This window comes from Crocodylus porosus, unplaced genomic scaffold, assembly GCF_001723895.1.
Source record: "Crocodylus porosus isolate Cpor-Errol unplaced genomic scaffold, CroPor_comp1, whole genome shotgun sequence".
Classification (NCBI taxonomy): Eukaryota; Metazoa; Chordata; order Crocodylia; family Crocodylidae; genus Crocodylus; species Crocodylus porosus.
This window is the reverse complement of record NW_017728921.1, coordinates 13505004-13524769: the sequence shown is the minus strand read 5'-3', so window position 1 is coordinate 13524769 and position 19766 is coordinate 13505004. Positions and strand designations below refer to the sequence as shown.

The following is a 19766-nucleotide window of genomic DNA, read 5'->3' as shown; positions in this document are numbered from 1 at the left end:
CCCCTCCAGAAGCTCCCTAACTAAATCCTCGCTAACCCGTGGCCCAGGTGTGCCTCCCCCGGGGCCTGAGGGGGGCCCAGCAGGGAGGTGGCTGTTCTGGTCTCTACTTACCTGACTCTCTGGCAGCGGGGAGGGGAGGGTGAGCTGCCAGCGGGCAGAGTGGTCCCTAGGCTGCGGGAGAGGGCTGGTGCAGCCATGGAGAGGAGCACTGGGCCTCCGCACAGCTCAGGCAGGCAGGATTCAGGGGGCAGGGGTGGGGGTGGGAAATCAGGCTCAATGCTTTCCTTGAGCAGAGCCTGCTCTCCCAGGCTGCTGCCAGGCTGCCCGCAGGGCTTCCTGCACAGCCGTGGAGCTGAATGGAGTCTGGTGCTTTGCTCCGTAGCTGTAGGCTGTGCCCCACGTCATTTAAGGCACATTATACCACCCAATTTCCTACAGTGGCTGGAATTAATTCGTAATACGCCGCTAAGGCATGCAAACACCGATACTATTAAAGCAGTGCAAAAGCATCTAGCCCGTTTAAAGTGTCATGTGCATGTGCCCTTGTTTCATCTACACACGGCTTAAGAGTATAATGCCCTGGCTTCCGGTGATGTTGACTACACTGATAAGTTTGGGAAGAAACATTTGAAATACTGCCATTATAAGTCCCAGTGAGGGAAGGAAGATACATTTTTTTCTGCTGATTAGGTAGAACATATTAGAGCTATCATTTCAAGGGTGCTTTCATCCATGGTTCACATTCTTTTCACAAACACAGAAAGGTGAATAGCACCGAATAAGAAACTGAAGCACCCAATAGAGGGGAATATCTCACCCATGAAGTCCAATCATCTCTCTTCCATGAGTGTTCAGCAATCATGCAGCGCTTGTGAGATATGAAAGCCCTTTCTTCTCGAACACTGATTTATGGCTGCATTTTATAAGAACTGGCAGCAATAAAAGAGAAAGGTGATAAGCAACTACTGGGTAAAGAATTTTTTGGCCATATGCCAGTAATTGCAAAACACTATCATCAGCTCCATAGAAAGAGCTAAGCCATGATAATCCACAAACCAATCAACATTAAAAAGAACTGATGAATCTGTGCAGGGTTTTTAAAATTATAAAATACCAAAAAAAAATGTTCCATTTCATTAAAGAGAAACAGTGAAATATAATTTACTAGCATTGTTAGATATTAAAAAACAAGTGCAAAATAAGTGGGGATGGAGGAAAATTTTAGAACCAGATTCTCTGACAGCTATGAACATTAACACCATCTGATAACCTGAATTAATTAATGGACACCAGAGTAAAATTCTATCGTTAGTACGCAACATTGCCATGTCTTACTTGCATACAAAAACCCACACAAACTACTTTCTTTTGGCTACATTTAAACCTTAAAAAAGTGAAACAAAGTATTTGTTCTTGATTTACCATATTTACTCAACTATAAGATGAGGTACATGCCCTTCAATCAGCATGGGAAAAAAGCCCATTGTCTTACACTTGCATACCAGCAAGCCACATTGTCTATCATTAAACTGCTGCTAGAAGCAGCATGTGTTCAGTCATGGAAATCACCTACAAAATTGACTGAATGCACCCCACACTGAGCATGCCCATAAAACACATGGCCCACATTGGGCAAACACACTGATGGGAACGTGTGCATGCACGCGCGTGTTAAAAAAAATAGGGGGTGGGTGCAGTTGTGTCCTCCACTGGCCTGACGATACTGCAATACCAGGCCAGCACTCCTCTTCACTACCATAGCGGAGCCATGCCTTGCTTTCCAATTTCCAGTGACTCCTGTTTCTTCACTACCCTTAAATGTCTGGCAAATATGCAGCTTCTATGTAACTGAGACACGGTTGCCCCCTCTCTCAGCCTGTTGCATGTTAATACTATTAGAGTGGCCCTGCCCTGTAGGGGGTAGAGATGAACCAGACAGCCCTGTGCTTCATCTGCATATACATTTTTGGAGGGTCCCAGGACATTTGACAAGAACACCCAATTCCAATCATGAATGGTGACCGAGCAGTGCTGAGCTGTGGGATCACTATGGCTTGAAATGTTGTTGACTTTGCTGGGGCCCAGCCCAATTAACTGTATACATATTAAGTCATGAGCCTTTTGGCTCCGTACTGATATCATGCATAGTTTGTGATATATGTACAAAGGTCCTTCTCAAAATTATGTGCATTGAGTACCTGTACTGAAACTTGCAGCAGCTTGTAACAACTGAAAATGCATCAATTCTGGAGGACCTTCCCCATAGTAGTTTTTAAATATGCGAGTCACTATGAATGTTTATTGCAATGGAACTACTTTTTGGTCCCCTGCTTTTCAAGTTAACAAGGAGGGGAAGGGAAGGGAGACATGCAACTGCTGTGGTTATGACTGTAGTCCTGAGTCTGGGTCAGGGCCAGAGTCAGACCAACAGCAGTCTTCTGCCCCCCTCTGCTGCCCTCACCCCCCCCCACACACACACTTCTTTACTGTCATGTACAGCTCTTCCTTTCTTGCCGTGTTCTGGGTGGGAACAAAGCCTGAACTGTCTGACAGTACAGGGAACAGGTAGTCTTCAGGGGGAAGAAGTTGAGAGGACAGAGGGCAATGGGACCACCTGAATAGCTCCCCCTTCCCACCACTTTCCTTGCCATCGCAGTGGGAGGGAATGAATTCAAGACAACCCTTTCATAATTAGACTCAACTCTTGGAAAATTATAACAAATTTATACATTTTCCATATATAGAATCTAATTATTGGGGGGCTGCCTTATATTTGGGGTCATCTTATAGTCAAAAGAATACAGTATTAAAATATCATGTATAGTCTGTAAAACTCTGACTTCTTAAAAGATTTAGAAATGGGGAGAAGATCACCAAAATTGCTCAGGTGGGCATGATTTTTGTCCCAAAGCCTACGGACAGTTTTTAAGAGCCATTGAGCACTACTGAAATTTAGGGCAATAACACACAGCACCTGCCAGAGTCAATTATGAAGACAGCATATTGTTTCTAATTTGAAGTATACCGAGTAGTGGTTTTCAACCTTTTTAGTCCCAAGGCACCCCTCGGGAAATGCCGGCTCTTTAATTTTTTGACTACAGAAAATAATAGAGCAATTCTTTTGTTGCAAAGAGCTCAGAAAGACCAGAACAAGTCAAGATGTTTTTAATACTATGGATTCCTATTTGAAATATCTGGGTTTACCTTGTGAATCATGTTGGCACTCCTAAAATTGTGTGGTACCCAGCAGCACCCTTGAAAGGGTCTCAGGGTGCTGCAGCAGCTTGGTTGAGAATCACTAATATAGAGCAGTGGTGCCCTACCTGTTTGCCCCAATGCCAGGTCCATCTGGGGGCTGGATTCAGCCAGTAGGCCTCATCTGACATGGATCTGGCCATGCTAGGGGAGGGGGTGTATCCAGTCCCACAGGAGAAGGGGCTTGAGAATTTGGCAGCAGGGGAGGGGTGGCAGTATTAATTCCCACTGCTCCCCCACTGCCAAATTTCCCAACTTGTGGGGACCCCGCGGACCAGGTGCTATGGCTCTGTGGGTCAGATCTGGCTTGTGTACCAGGGGCTGAGCACCCCTGATGTGGAGCAATAGGTGAGTAACACTGTGTACCAGTTTCTAGCATTAGCAAGAAAATGTAAGAAACAGCATAACTGCATGACCAGTTGGCAAGATAATTAAACATGTTCAGCTTTGAGCACGTGAGACGTTTCACTACCTATAGCAGAACTATTACTTTGCCCGGGCTAAGCAACTATACGCGACTCAAGTTACTCAGATGAAGTTCTAACTCATAAAGAGCACCACTGTAATTCCTGAAAGTAGGATGTAACAGCTCATAAAGAGATTAATTTTTAAAAAAATCTGTACAACTGGAGTATAAACAACTCTATATGCCCTTCCATCTACAGTGAAAGATGATTTGGTTTACCTTATTGTTTAAATCAGTACATATAGCAGATGTAATTCAATATAGTGAGAAGTACAGTACATAGTTTTTACATACTAGCTTCCCTTTCACACTTCTTTCTAGAGCTACTTAAAATTTACATACTGTCAATAGTCCTTATTAAGCTCCTTAGCTGCAAAACCCCATTTCATTCAAGTTTGTAAAGCTCTAATCTTTGTATAACATTTCTCTGTACTTTCTGGTTTATTTCTTTGTCAAGTGTCTCCGAAAACAAACCAGCAAGGGCCTTTATACTGCTGCGGCTGAAAGCACCAAGGCCTCTATGCTGACAGAGGTGCATTCCCTTGACAATCATATCATCAAGGGAAACTTAAATGGCTGAAGATGCAAAATATGCTAAAATGATTTGTACAAGGTTTACATTTTGAATACCAGAACAATCCTGAGCATGCACAGGAATTCTGTTTGTGTCTCAGGGTTTTGCTGCTCATAAACACAGTCAGATGCCCCATCTCATGTCAGACCCCCAGAGAATTACAACCCTGCTTTCAAGCAGAGGACTAGATGGTAGGTCAGATTCTGATCTTCCTCGCAGCAGCATCAATTCAGAATAACTCCACTTAAATCCAGCCACCTGATTTGGATCTCCACTAAGCCTATATAAATTCCCCAAGTTAATGCCCACAGTGCATTCCTCTGCCATTTAAAAAACAGGCTCCACCACCATTGCTTGACATCAGCCTTTTGGTGATTCCTCAAGCCTGCAGGCAAACCTCCAACATTTCAGGATATCACAGTTGCCACAACTGTGAAAGGGTTACTAACTAAAATGAGAAGTAGAACCAAGCGATTTAGCCTGAGCAGGCAGGCTGCAATTCCTGAATCCAAATACTCTTTGGGTTATTCAATATATTTCTCAAATACCAAGGAGAAAAGCCACGATGAAAAGGGTAAAAGCATGAGATTAGCCATGAGGAAAAATCTCATAATGGTAGATTTACCATTCCTACTACTGCCTTACTGTGCCTCCACAGTGCTGTGAGGAAGCAAGATCCACTGCAGCTTTTCCAATTTGACCTAGTGGGAATAAATTCCTCCTTTAAAAAGTAAAAATGTGCAATATATTAACACTTAGGAGGACAGAGCAAGCGCCTGCTATGATACATGTCAATTATCCACTGGTTCCCTCCCATGGGCAATTTTAAATTTGCCCTCTAAGTTTTGCAAAAGTCTGTGCAAAGGCCAGAATAAATTGTTGTGGAGCACAGTAGAAGATTTCTTAGATCTCTGAAGTCAGACGGCAGATCATCATAAAACTATTAAAAACTACTTGAAGATAAAGGCAATATGCACAATTTCAGGATGGCTTCTTTTAGGGAGAATAAGGTGTTAAATATTAAGAAGGTAAAGGGAGGTTCTCTTTCACTGCCCATCCTCTGTTTTAAGCGCTTACAGAATATTTGGGACAAAGGCAGCAATATAAATTTATCATGTCATTATGAGACGCTTCCGATAGCTTTACTACATGCTTCAAATAAAGTGGCAGGTCTGTTGAAATAATTTGCCTTGAACATAGTCCCAGAATTTTGCAAATGTTATCAAGGAAAAAAATTAAACTAGCGTGTCTAAGAAAAAACGTAGGAAGCCATAAAAGGATACTGAGAACTCCTGTTAAAACCCGTGCTCAGAGAAATGCCTCATTTGCTGTAACAGGAATTATTTAACACTTAAGTGTGGAGACATTTCACACATGCCATAACTATTTTCACCTAACAAGCCCAATCCTATTCCTGCTGAAGTTAATATCATAACTCCCATTTGGCTTCAGCAGGAGCAGCATCAGATCCAAACTCCTTAACTAGAAGCGAAACCATCTAACATGTCTGAGAGCTCATGTTTTTCAATGCTGACCCCTTGTCTACAATTGTTTATACTGATACTGCTAACTGATCCCCACGATCATTTAGATGTTTGTACTCAATGTACACATCACCTTTTGCACTTAATTTTATTTCTGGCAACTGGAGAGGAACTTAAATAAAAACAAAACTATCTGTGCAGTGTGAAACGGTTCACCTTACGCCCCTTGCAACAGGTGGTTCAATGATGCACCCCCCCCAAGAAGCGTAATAACCAGGCTGGAATGCTTTACTTGGCATGTCTTACTGCTGTTACGAAGCATGATTAACACACGCATATAGGTATAGGGATTGGGTGTTATAAATATTGGTATCCCATGACAACACACTTAACAGAAGATCCTTCTCAGACAACCATGTGGTTTAGAGAGCATCTCTTCCTTTGTACACCATTCGTGCTGTATTACCACGGCACCTAGGAGCATCTAGGAGCCCTAATTATGGACCAGGACCCAAAAAGGGTGCATAAGCCCCTCTCTACCCTGAAAAGGTTTTTATATCAACTTGTTGGAACATGCCTAGCCCTTTCTCCAGACATGCTAACACAGTGTAAGGGCAACCGATCTGCTTTTCGCTAGGATACATAGTCCATTTACAAGTTAAACTCATGAACGTTGGTGAGGTTTTTTCCTAAGGACCTCAGGAAGGTAGTGCCCAAAACAGTCTACTCAGGGAAGGTACATTTAAGGCTACATGTTCAGTCCTATAAAACACAATAGGTTCAGCAAGTACAAAGAGATGTACGTCAACCTAAGAAAGGACCTGTGTCAGAAATCCAGCTGCTTTGGTTTTGCCCACACTAGCTAAATCATAATGGAAACAATGTTTACACTTCGTTTATAATTTTTTTTTCTAGCAACACTTTCTTCCAGTTTCCCACCATCAATGGCGCCCAAGATCTGGTAGTATGCAGACAGGCCACCAGCATTTTAACCACTTTATTATTTGGTCCTGCCCAGATCACATCTAAGAGCACACTGTGGTCAAACTGCAGAACGGCCTGTCTACACAGTCTCACGCTGCAACCACCGTCCTTCTACGGCAACAGAAAAGGAATATTTGGAAATTTGAGGGAAAAGTCTAACAACGGCCTGATCCCAGTAAGCGTTTTTGGGCTAGTGTCAATCTCCCAGTGACATGCCATGCTCTGGTAGAAGACTTCAGACCTGCAAGCTTCCAGAAGAAGAGTCTCAGTAGGAGTGATGTCTGAGGTAGAAGTATCCACAGGAAGTATATGAACTGAGATCGATGACGGGGATCCACACCCGAGCAGTATGGTGGCAGACGCCATAACAGAATCCAAATCAATCCTCCTGCCTCTTCCTCCACACCTTCCAGCAGCAAAAAATGGAGTCCTCAGGTGACAGCAATTGTAATCAAACTGTAGATATTGATACCGGCTTAAAGATGAAACTTGAGCCACTGTTTGAAATCAGTGACAGGTTAGATGCAAAACTCAATGCCCAAAGCTCAGATCTGGACTAAAGTTCACGCTGCTGTAGTACATGGGTTTGGTTTCATCATCTGAATGTTCCCACGCTTTCGAGAATATTCAATCTAGATCCAAAAGCTTTCCTTTGTTCAGACTTTGTATTTGCATTCAGCCCATGAGAGAGCTCGTTTGAAACTGCAAATTGATCAAGACTTAAATTGGAGTTCTGACTGACAAAAAGTGACAAGATATGTCTATAGAAAAAGCCCCTAGTAACTAAGAACTGGTACTGAAATCATGCCGTGTTACCAACACACTGCGGATCTCTACTTTGTATGTTCAGGGCTGAAATGAGACTTTCCAGTGCCTACTACTACTATCCCAAACATCAGGATAACGCTGTTGCTGCCCAACCTCTGGAAGCAGCTGACAACTCTTAATAAAAACCTGAGAGGATGGCTGAAGGTTACTGCTGGTTTCTTTAATGATGATTTAAAATCCATGAATATTTGGCATGGTTTCAGATGTTTTGTGTTGTTAAAGTGTCAGTGGTATTACTGGGCAAATATTTGTCTGAGAGCTTAGAATTAATTTTCAGCTAGCAGAAAGGCAAACAAGGTGTAACAGTATAATTTTAGAATACATCAAAATCCATTAGTTCACTCGAGGCAAAGAATCCAGTGCTGATCCAAGCTGCTCTGGTGTATGTTAGCCGTAGCTCTGCTATGCAGAGATCAGAACCAACTTTACAACCACTGCCCCTTCACAGTCCTCTCTTCATTATAGTAACTGTTGTAAGAATGTCCCATCTGACTGAATACATGTTTTACATATAAAAGGATTCTCTGTTCTTTTCACTTTACTTTGCCCCTTTTGGCCACCCCTTCTCTATTATTTTAAATTGCTCTCTGGTCTATCTCAGATTTGTTGCCTATATTTTGTTCACAGAATGCACATCTAACTGTGAGCCACTTGGCCTAGATTTAAGCAACTGGGATTATTACAAAAAAAAACAAACAAACAAAAAAAACCTTACTTCCTAAATTTCCACATTCACAATAAATTCGTTTGACAGCACACAGTGTAAGAACCACCACTCTCTATATAATGAGCTCTCTAATATACAACCACAGGAGCAACTTGGAGAATTGTACTGCAAAACGACTCCCGTGAATCCAGCATCCATGTTTCACTGGGCAGAAATTTTGCCCCCTAATAGGCTGACTTGAAATTAAGGGCACAATACAACTGGGTTCTGAAACTGAAAATGGATTTACATGGAGGAATTAACTGCCATGTACAACTCCAGAGCAGTTATGGGGTAATCTTCTGTTCCCTTCCATGCTCTTCCTCTTATCCAGACACTCAGGTCTGATCATATTTTGATAGGTAGCAGTCTATTCCTTACCTCCAGGTTTTTTCTCTCATTGGAAAAATATCAAAGGAGACAGGTTTCTGTTGATAACTTTGTGTACATCAACAACCAACTACATGTAATTTGACAGCCACAATAGTTTGAGGGCAAAGATTATGAACAGGTAAAAAAGAAACCACTGTTTCTTCCCTGAGAAGTCCACAGGTGGTGCAAAACACAAACAATACAGACAAACATGTACCTACAAATGATAGGAATCTTTGCTATCTCTACTAGAAAGGTTAATGGTTGCAAGGACTACCTGCACATACAGGAGTATAGTGGGAATCACGCAGGGATTCTCACAAAGCCCAGGCAAGAATGTGACTTTTCTCTAAAGAGCATTAATACCAGGGTTGTTTGGAGAAATCTGTTCAACCCTCTGTCACTAAAGTGCATGACAAGTCAACCTAATACATTCAAAGCAGGCTGAATCGTCACCAATCGGCTACCCCACATTAATGAATAGGAGCGTCATCAGCATATTTTATTCCCATTGTCCCAACACAGAAAGTATTGGAGGCACTAAAGCTAAGGTTTTAGAAACTTATATAAGTTTGTGAAGCAGCTCTCCGCTCCCCCTGCAGCTACCTGAATTTACAAGTTATCTTGCTGGCTTATAAGATGCCTTGAAGATTAACAAGAAAAGCATCTATAAATTACAGAAGTCTATATGATCTCTATTTATTCATGCCTAGCCTGCAAAAGCTTTGCCCTACAATTCCCAATGACACTCCAAGGTAAGGAGGAATATCTTAGTTTTTCCACAGAGCCCTAACACCAGCCCAATGTTTTTGACATTAAGGACAAGAGGCTTGTTTCAATCAACTTCACGGTTTCATTCTAAACATTTCCCCTGTATATTTAACAGCCAAGTAAAAGAGAAAGCAACAGAACGCTGTATGGAGAACGAACATTTAACAATAACACAATGGCAGAGCTTTTTTTTTTTGTTTTGTTTTTTAAAAAAAAAAAAAAAAAGAGGCTATTTCTAGCTGTTCACTGTTAAAGAGTTCCCTGGATTTATCGAGCAGGTCTGGAAGGTCAAAGAAACAATAGTTTGCTTTTCTTGAGGGTCTCAGCAGTTAATACAAGGGAGACAAAAGCAAAATCTCTCTGAGTCTGCTAGAAGAGAAGCTTGGATTTCTCTCCCAGCCCTCTTGATAAAAATCACCTTGGTCCCTCTCCCCCAGACAGACAACAGCAGAGCTACTGAACACAGCCATGCATAAATCAAAGCAGAGCCACAGCAGGCACAGGGGAGCCGGGTGGGAGCCACGCAAGTTCTGCACTAACCTGTTTGAGTTCTGCAGGCATTTATGCAAGGTGCCAGTTTTACAGTCCCTACTGGGCAAACTCCAGCTTACGGCAGGCTCTTCGTGGACCCAGATCTCCGGCTTGACAGCCCGGTTCCCTTGCCCTCCCAAGCCTCTACCCTCAATGAATCTCTCTTTGTAATCTGATCAACTGCAGTTTGAGCGCCTCTCTGCAGGGTCGATCTAGGGAAGAACCAATCCAGCGAAGAAAAATCACAACCAAAGCAGCTCAGAGGAAGAACTGCTGGTGGTAGTAAAGGAGGGGCTTCTTCACATGGCTTATTTCCTCTCCCGCTGCCCCGCTAAAAGCCACCCTGGCCTCTCGGTGCCACTGCTCCCACGCCCGCTCCGGGGCGGAAGCTGACAGACAGCCTCAGCTGGAGGCTCCAGCAAGGCGGCAGTAGCCACACCCAGTAAGCAGCAGCAGCGGCAGCAGCCGCCGCCTGAGAGGGAGACGCAGGCTGGAGCCCATGCGAAACACCGCGGCACAAGCTTTCAGATAAAGGATCTTCCTCCTCGCTGCTGGGATCCTGCCTGCTGCTAGCTGCCCTCTGGGGGGAATAGGAGGAGACCCTGCCAACTTGGAAATCTAGTCAGTCTCTCTTGCTGGAGGTAGTTTCCAGGTGCTGCACCTGCTTTTAGACCTCCTGGGCCAGTGCCCTGGCGCGTGCTACCACTCCCCATATTTCCATAGTTAAAGTTCCCCCCGTCTTTAGTGGAAACGACCTGTGGCAAAAACGGGAAAATAAGTGACCCCCCCAGCAGAAGCCCTGGGCCAGGGTAAACACTATCTGGGGGTGCAAGGTCATACACTTGACTCTTTTCCATGTTAGGTACAACAGCCTATTACCTGTTACTAGCAAGCAAGTGCCCAGGTAGAAAGTTGACCATTAAGTCAACAAGATTTCCAATAACATTCACTTGAGCAGAAATTCCTCCCGAGTATCATTCTTTAACCTGAGGAGCCATAATACGTTTTTAAACTCCAGGAGGAAAATCCTCCTCCTGCCTGGTTACTTTTTGCATCTAGCTTGCTTTGGACAGTGAACAAAAACCAGCCAGGTGCCATGCACTAGCAGAAAAGAAAGAACATTCACTTTTGATGATAATCACCTCCTCTTTTAGATCACCAGCACAGAAGAATCAGGATTTACATTTCCAAATCATATTGCCCACATTTTTAAAAACTATTTAACCTGCACATGCACACTGCGAACACTTTATCAGGCACTCCCATAATACACACAAATGCACCTGTTTGGAAAAAATAATCATAATGGTGATGGTTTACATTTTTCTTTCCTGATAGTTTACCCATCAGCAAAAGAATGCTTGCTTCTGCTTTGGGCTCTAGTTTTCTTAATAAAACATGAATAATGCAGACTTCACAGCTGGATATTTCATTAATTCTGATATCCATTTTAATGTAAAGAAGCTGGAGGTGCTCTAACTTTCATACCTACCTTCTAACAAACACCTCATCTGCTTAGCTGCTCAGCTCAGTTATTGTAAAGAAAAAGTGCTCTCCATGATAAGTCTAAGCTCTGACCCCCTCAACCTTCCCCCGCTTTTTGCATTTTGCAAAAACTGCAGCAGAGATGCCTATCAATACACTGTAAGTATACTTAAGGTATATTATACATTAATTCTCCTGAGGAGGCCCCCTTCTCAGAAACCCACCTTCACTAGGTGACCGCCATTCACCTGCTGACCCAAAACAGGGGTAGGAGAGGACATTTCACTGGCACTCTTAACACTGAAACACTGCCTTTCAGATAGACGCAGTCAGCAGGATCTGAGAGTCAGCCAACTAAGGCCTGCCTCCAGCACTAAATAACTGACATTGCTCTCAATGACTAGCCAATGGGTTGAGGATATTTTTTCTTCTCTTTCATGCTAGCTTCCTGCAGCAAACCAAAGCAGTAAATAAAGAGCTAAGAGCCAGTGGCTGAACACTGGTAATTAGGGACTGACAGCTAGCTGTGCTGCTGGGACACCAAGACCCAAATTAGAGACTGTCCATGGAAAATAGGGATAGTTGAGAGCAGTCTACAGCCAGCTACCAAACACAGTCAGGAAATAAGGTCACAGTTAAATATTCTTTCATTTTCAGAGCAGATGTTTTCATACAGTGAGCTTGCTCCTTGTATCCCACAGTTCCCCACCTAACTCAGGCACACTTGCCTTTCTCGAAACTTCTTCCAGTGTCAGTATTACTAACAGGATAATTACCATCAATTTTAACAAAAAATGAGAAGCCATCTCCTTTAGTAATGCGTAAGAACAGGAAGGAGGTCTATTTAAGTTTAATTTCACGTTACCCTACTGGGATCAAACAGTGAGAAGTCCAGCTGGACATCAGCCCCATGAAACTTTGCATTTGAGAACACAGAGAACTAAACAGAACTACGTTACATTCACTCTTAACTGCTCAAGGCCCCTCTGGTCGACAGCAATGGGAGATACTAAACTAATACAGGGTTTTATATCCACCTGAAGGATTTCCTCCAATAGGCATAAAACTGTTCACAGTTCATCTAATGTGGAGTAGGTCTAGATGACAGGCAGCTGGTGATCATGGCAAGGCAAAAAGAATACTGCATCTTCCTGTGAATTCTTCCTGTGCAAACTATATTTCAGGTCCCATGAATCTTAAGCCATCTGTGATGCTTTCAAGGCCTGACTCAGAATTTTTGAATGCTTGGGGGATTGGCAGTCCTGAGTCTGATGCTGAAAACAATGGAACAACCTGAGTGAATAAGTGTTTGAAGGATTAGGTCCTTATAGAATTTGCTGAACTTCAGGTTTTGGCAGCTGGCTGCCCTTCCTTTGCCATGCAAGTATTGACTCTAGCTCATCTGTTTCATTCATTCATCTGTTTCATTGTTGTTCACCCTGATTCTTTCTACATTTTGCCTCATGTTATTTTTTTTATTTAATGTGATACATTTCTTCCAACTGTACAGCCAGAATGACAAGTTGGGGGGGGGGGTGTTCTCTTCTTCAAATTAGAGGCCAAGAAATAGGAGATACAAGTTCAGTCCCCTAGAAACCCATACTGGATTTTCTCAGAGTATAGTAACATTTATTTAGTCCTTTTTCCAGACTTGTTTCATCACAACCCCAGCTCACACAAGCAGAATATTTTTTCTAGTGTTTGGCCCAAGTTTTCTTCTTTTATTTCATTGCACTACTCCCGAAAAAAAAATCATTCCCCATCACCATTACAGCTCTACGGATTGATCTGCTCAGGAGGGCAGTAAAAATGAAATGGTTTACAACCCTGCCTGGAGACATAACATATGGCTTCAGTGACATGTAGCTTCCATAAACCCAGCAGAGCAAGAGCTCCCACAGAGGGTCAGAAAACCGGTTTTCCATACAGTCAGAAGCATTGTGATTCCCCATCATAGTACTGACTACTAGCCAGGCTATTTGTATTACTTCAGTGTTGTGGATAAACCCCTTCCCTTTATTCTATTTAATACACATTTCCAAATGTGCTTTAAGAATGACACAAGCTTCAGAATACAAGCTTCTGTTCCAAGGAGTATGTAGTACTGTAGTGGGACAAAGCCATTAAGATATTTTTAATACACTCTTCACCCTGGTTTGGAGCCTCTTGTCACATTCATGCCCACCTACAGGGCATTGTGACAGTCAAGCAAAGAAGTCAGAAATAAGTGAGAATCAAGTCTACATCAGCTTTAGTCAAGAACAGTTGCAACCTCCTGGCCCACAATAGGTGGATATTGTTTTTACCTGTCACTGCTATTTGTGAACCCAATGTTAAGAAGAGGGCCAGAAGGACCACAAGACTGAAGACAAAAGTGCCAATATGGAAGAGGAATCAAAACTCGTGGAAGAGGTGATATCTTTTATGAGACTAACTAGATATTTGCAAACAAATTATTTTATTTAATTGCACGTTCAGGCACACTCAGCCTTCATCAGGCACAGGAGAGAGCAGAGACTGTAAAATATTGTAAAATATGGAAGAACACTGGACAGGGAGTGGCCTCCTGCACCTTTTCGTCCAGTCCAATAGATAGAAACATTATGACAACTGGAAACTCAGTTGTGATCCCTCCGCTGACTGACACAGTTCCTGTCTTGTCTGCTTCTGCCTTCCATTAACTCCACCACATTTTTAACATGACATCAGGAGAGCTGGATAACAGCCATGACAGCATTAGAGTTCAAGGACATATGAAGGTACATGTCATTGCACACTGCTGATAGCTGAATGCATGTTGACCCACGTTCCTTCCTAGCAGCTTCACATAGATGGGGAGAGCACTACATCATCATGCAATTCAACAGGCAGATCACAAGACCCAACCCTTTGTCTTAAGTAAACAAATTAATAGAGCAACAAGACAAAATGATAGAGTAAAGCAAGTCTAGGTTAAGATTAGGAATGTCACCTCAACTGTCACACTGCAGTCATGAAGAAAAGGAAATAAACAAAGAGACAGATGTATAAGAAAAATACCAAGAACTGGTCATTTTGACTTTTTTGCATTTTTTTTATACTTTTCCAAATAATTTGCAGAGAGTTGTAATCTGTAGATTATTCAGTATCTTTTGAGCAGGTGGTTATAAGTGTATACCCTCCCTTCCAGGCCAAAGGCCAAGCATGTGGTTTGCCATTAAGAACTGGCTAAAGATCCTTCTGTATTCTCAATTGATTTTTGTGACAAGTACTATGTTGATATTTTTCTGAGCAGTAACTGGATACTACAAAAAGGAAGAAAACTCCTTTTTCATTATGTGGGATAGGTTTTGTGCATTATATTCTGTAATGTTCAGAGACAGACGTGCATGCTAATATTTCTATTTAAATTGCCCACTAAATTCCAGTCAAGGAAATGAGCTTCTAAATGATTTCCTCGCATGCTATTTTGGGAGCAAATTATTGGGGTTAATTTGTGTAGGGCACTATCTACGTGCTATGTCTGTGGTAGGACATCTTTAATTTGTCAGAATTCAAAGGTTCATTGGAAGAGGGTGGCTGGTTTGTTTCTTTCATTTTCAAAATGCCAAAGGCCATTAGGAGAGTTAGTGCTTCCTAATCTAGCAGTTATTCTTTTTCATTTTATATAAAAACATTATCCCCTCCCTCAAAACAGTACTTGAAACCATCTTACATTTTTTTAAAATGATGGTTGGTCAAGGTTTCTTGTATGAAGGCCATAGGTCTTCTTGTATGCTGTTTTTAGGCCCAGGCAAAATTACTGTGCTTTAAGGCTAAGTACAGACAGTCAAAAAGCCTGAGGCTGAATTGATTCAATCTTTGCAGGTTAGTCTAAGCTGCGTAGACTGATCCATTAAGCAAGTGAACAGACATTCACTTTTGATTCCAGAAATGCAGTTATATGCCTGTAGTGGACCAGGCCAGAAGCTGAGGGGTACTAGAGCACACCTCCTTGCTCAACTGGAGCAGAAAGCATGGGCCAAGGCTTGCCTGCCCACCCTGCAAAGCGGGATTTGTGAAGGAGGTGCAAAGCATCCTGGGAGGGTGGGACTGGGAGTTAACTTGACTCTGGAGGGGATCTGGGGCAGAAGTTCAATAAATCAATTTAACTTGAATCATTTAAGTCTGATACTACATCCTTCCAGGTTTATCTTAAACAAGTTTCTGCCATTTTGAAAGTGGTTATGTGCACTGAGCTTCCGTTGTGTTATAGATTTGAACTGGTTTCCAACTCACTTATACCAGTTTAGAGTAACTTCTGTCCCTAGCCTAGATGCTCACACATGAAATAAGGTTGCCAAAAGAAGAGAAGAACTTACAGAAATCCACCTTCAAGTTTGGAAGCAGGGAAAGTACAGTTATTAACTATAACTACAGGGTCCTAAAAAAACCCACAACCATATGTCTGTGGCTAACAAGACATCTTCACCATAAGTTTGCTTCCTAAAATGTATCCTGTAACATTCCCCATCACCACAGCTGTAGTTAAGACCATTTTGTTCATCCCTACAATTTGGTAGTTTGAAAGGGAAGATGCTTCTTATACCACAAATAAACTGTGACATTTATTTTAAAATAAAGGCCATAATTACACTTGGCTCTCAGCCAAAGGAGCCTGCTGATGGCTATACTGGTCCATTCTGTTTGCAGTCAAAGCAATGGGAGTTTACCAACTCTGATGAATTCATTCAATCAGAAAGAGTCAATAATTCAACAGCATCAGCTGTAATCCTAAACTTCAGTTTCAAACTCCTTTTTTTTTCATTCAGAAAGCAAATTCACTATTCAGTTCTGAGCTTCCAAACTGCAAAACTGTACCAAATGGGAGCATTTCCATTTTAGAAAAGTTTAAACAGTTTTGACTAAAAAACAGGCTCACTCCCAAAGGTTTTTGGAACAAAATTAAGAAAACAGCTCACTCACCTCTATTTGGTTTCCAAACCTCCTTCAACAAAGATTCACTTTAAAAATTGAGAATTTGCAACAGTGAAGTCAAATTAAGCAACCAAAGATATACATGAAGAGTAGGAGAAGAATACACTCATGGGTTTGCACCATTATAATTGTCAGTGCAAGAAGCTGCTGTTCTGCTGACAAACATTAGATGGCACTTTGGAATTTTGCAGCTACTGTATAATGTTATACAGTACATACTTAAGAGATTTATTCATACATGATAGTCAGGTGCTGCTAGCTATGGAAAGAACAGCAAGGTATTCCACAGCAACAAGAGTCTTCATGCTAACATAAGAATATTTTCAACTATCTGCAGCGCCTACATAGCTAAAATACCACCACCCATATTTAGAACGTGCTCTGAAAACACTATGTAGCGTGTGTCCTTACAGAACTAAATTATGTTAGAGGAATTAAAATAATTCTTATCCGTCTCTAAAACAAAGGCCAATTTTTCAGGCATTGACTCACTAACTTTTTGGGTTTGATAGAATTCCTCCATAAGGATATTAAAATTAGGTAGCTTGGAGCAACTAGATTCAGTGTAGGCTGTGCTAGCACTCTCATCAGAAGCAGTTCTCTGCAGGTAATGCACAAGGTCTTGACTTGAGTCTGCTACGTGCTGGCACAGCAGAAGTTAGGAGTGTTCACACAATGTTAAGTCCCTGACAAAAGGCACTTTAAACCCCATATCAATAGATCCACTTTAAATCCAGCTACTACTGAACTCAAGTAATAGTATTCCTACTCACTTTTTGGATATGTACTTTGACCATCTGAGGTCTTTCCTGAAACCTGCTGTCTAATCGTGTGGGGCTATATTCTGCCTAACACCCATGTAACCATGTAACCTCTAAAGCCTCTAGGAGGAACAGCAGCTCATGCAGCCACCATTCCTTTCAGGGCCTTCCAAGTATTGCACAGCAGCATACGTGGGGCACTGACTTTGGCCCTATGCTGTTCTCACCTCACTTCAGATGCTTACCATCTTTGCTGCCATAGGAGTAAGAAGATGCTACGATTCCTGTTTAAATTTTGGCCAGTCCCAGCAATGAAGCACAGAATGGGAGTGTCTTGTATACCCATGCAGGAGCAGATCAAAATCTGATTCAGGTCTTTCCCAGAAAGTCAATGGGACTCCTGTTCATTACACTGCTATGATTGGGCCCTACATATTGAGGGTCTCAGCCAAATTCTTAAAACTAAATCCAAACTGGAAAAATTCTAGCACCTTTAAGTCAGCTCAATATCTGCAATGATGCAATCAGTGTGGATTAAATTCCCCTTAACCCATTATAAGACAGGGGGTTATGGCACTGAAGCTGAGAAACAGAACTACAAAAGTATAGACTAGTTGGAAAGCAACACTGTTCTTGCCTGCACTGAGCTTACCTGCAAGGAAGGTGCTGTCAATCTACTAATGTGGGCACAAACATTACTCACAAGAAAAAAAAAAGACTCTACAACCGCAGGGCACCATAGACTGTAGCTAATTAAACTTGACAAACCAGGCAAAAAGGGAACTGTTTGCCCCTGCAGAAGAGCTGGAGTAGAGGAATGGAAAGACGAATAAGAGAAGCAGGAGACTTGTGTACTCAAAAAAAAAGCCTCAGTATAGTATTTTGACACAAGCATGCTAGCTGTAAGTGTGTGTGTGTGTGTGTGTGTGTGTGTGTGTGTGTGTGCGCGCGCACGCGCGCATTTCTAATAAACCTGTCACTGTAATATCAAGGCACTAGAGATAATCCCAAAACTACCATCGAATTCTAAAACCCTATATTTTCAGTTTTTGGCAGAGAATCTTGGATACATTTCAGTAAGTTGATCAAAGAAATTGATTAATCTCTGTAATTTAGAAGTAAATACAAAAAATACATCCATTAGTTGCCCAAATCTATCAAGAACTCTCTTTGGGACACCAACACAAATAGGCCTGATTCTGCTGTCATTGATTTTGCACAGGTAAAACCTCATTAATTGCAACTGAACTAGCCTCCCCTTACACCAGCTTGAGAGTAGAGCTGGAACCAGATGTCTGCCCTCTGCTCTTAGACAGGGCAGAGTCACACACAGAGGTACTGGTAATATAAATCCCAGGATACAAGTTAAAAGCTGGACTTGGTGGCACTTTCTCAATAAACATCTGCATTGATTTTGCCCTGTATTTTTGCATTCCTGCTGTGTGCTCTGCTGTACTTTTCAGTTTATCTTTCACTTGAACCTGAACCTCACTTCACAAAAAAGGAGTGTCACTTTTGGCAGAAACCAAAGATAGCTCAGAATTAATATGCAACACAGAAGAATACATCATACAGCAAACCTCCTTATCAAAAAAAAGGGAGTAGCGGGGTGTAGGGAGGAATCCACTGTTAATTTTTAACTGGTCTGCTGTTTCCACTGCAAACCAAACCATATGCTCCAGAGAAACAAGTGATCAGAATCTTAAACACAAAATGTTCTGTAGCTTGCTTTCCACAGGGTGGTTTCGCTTGAGCAACTAGAAGCACGTCTGCACAGGAGAAAAAGAATGAATTGGGTGTTATTGTTAACTTGGTTGATTAATGGCATTTCAAGAGGTTCTTTCAAGTTGTCTTCACAAACAGAGCCAGTTTGGGATCTCTTTCAAGGCTCTTAATTCCTCCCTCACCTTCATGTCAACTCCTACTTCTCCCTAATGTCTTGGTTAAGTTTGAGGGAAAGCAGAGCAAACATTTAAACCGTTTACTGATTTTATGTAAGACTCAATTTAAGAGCATGCCTATGCTGAGGAAAATAATAAAAAATGTTACCACCTGTTTTAAGGCATAGGAGGGCAAGATTCAGCAGTCTGAAATCACGTTGACTCCTGGGTTACACGGCAAGTCTAACTGAAATGCCAATAGAGCCTCATTCTAGAGACAAAGCAGTTGAGCTTGGGAATTTGCAGGGGGAGGGAGAGGAGTGGGGGGCAGCATGGGAAGGTAGGACATTAAGCTTGTCTAGTTTAATAACAATCCGGTCTACCCAGCATTTTTGTACTATACCACTATGAAACCAGTATAACAAGAGCATTACAAATGCCCAGTGTAGACATAGTGATACTAGCATAACGGCCCTTCAGACCAATGTAACTGCATGCCCACTAGAGGCTATAATGGTTTAGCCATTTAAGAATTAAGAAAAAAAAGAGCAAAAAATTGATACCCTGAAGTAAAAGTTAAATTAGTATTAAAATATCCTAGACCTCAGTGACTCTTTAATAATCCTTTATAAATGGGATAACCACAAACCCTGCTGCAGAGAAATCCTCCATTCAATTAGTCACTTTTAAGAGAGCAAAATTACTAAGCGTTG

The 19766-nt window shown here is 42.0% G+C and overlaps 1 protein-coding gene across 10 annotated transcripts in view; it reads right to left on the bottom strand.

Annotated features, from left to right (window-relative positions):
* The window catches only part of ARVCF (armadillo repeat gene deleted in velocardiofacial syndrome), a 263050-nt gene that overhangs the window by 216088 nt on the left and 27196 nt on the right, over window positions 1–19766 (bottom strand). Inside the window, exon 1 of one of the 10 annotated variants that reach the window (XM_019539029.1) lies at window positions 11681–11769. The exons of 8 other annotated variants lie outside the window; for them this stretch is intronic. In XM_019539029.1, the coding sequence (XP_019394574.1) occupies window positions 11681–11737 (57 nt within the window). In that variant the 5' untranslated portion in view covers window positions 11738–11769. Of the gene's footprint in view, window positions 1–9980; window positions 10345–11680; window positions 11770–19766 lie in introns of those variants that run through there. One more of the 10 variants, XM_019539030.1, reaches the window with a different exon arrangement.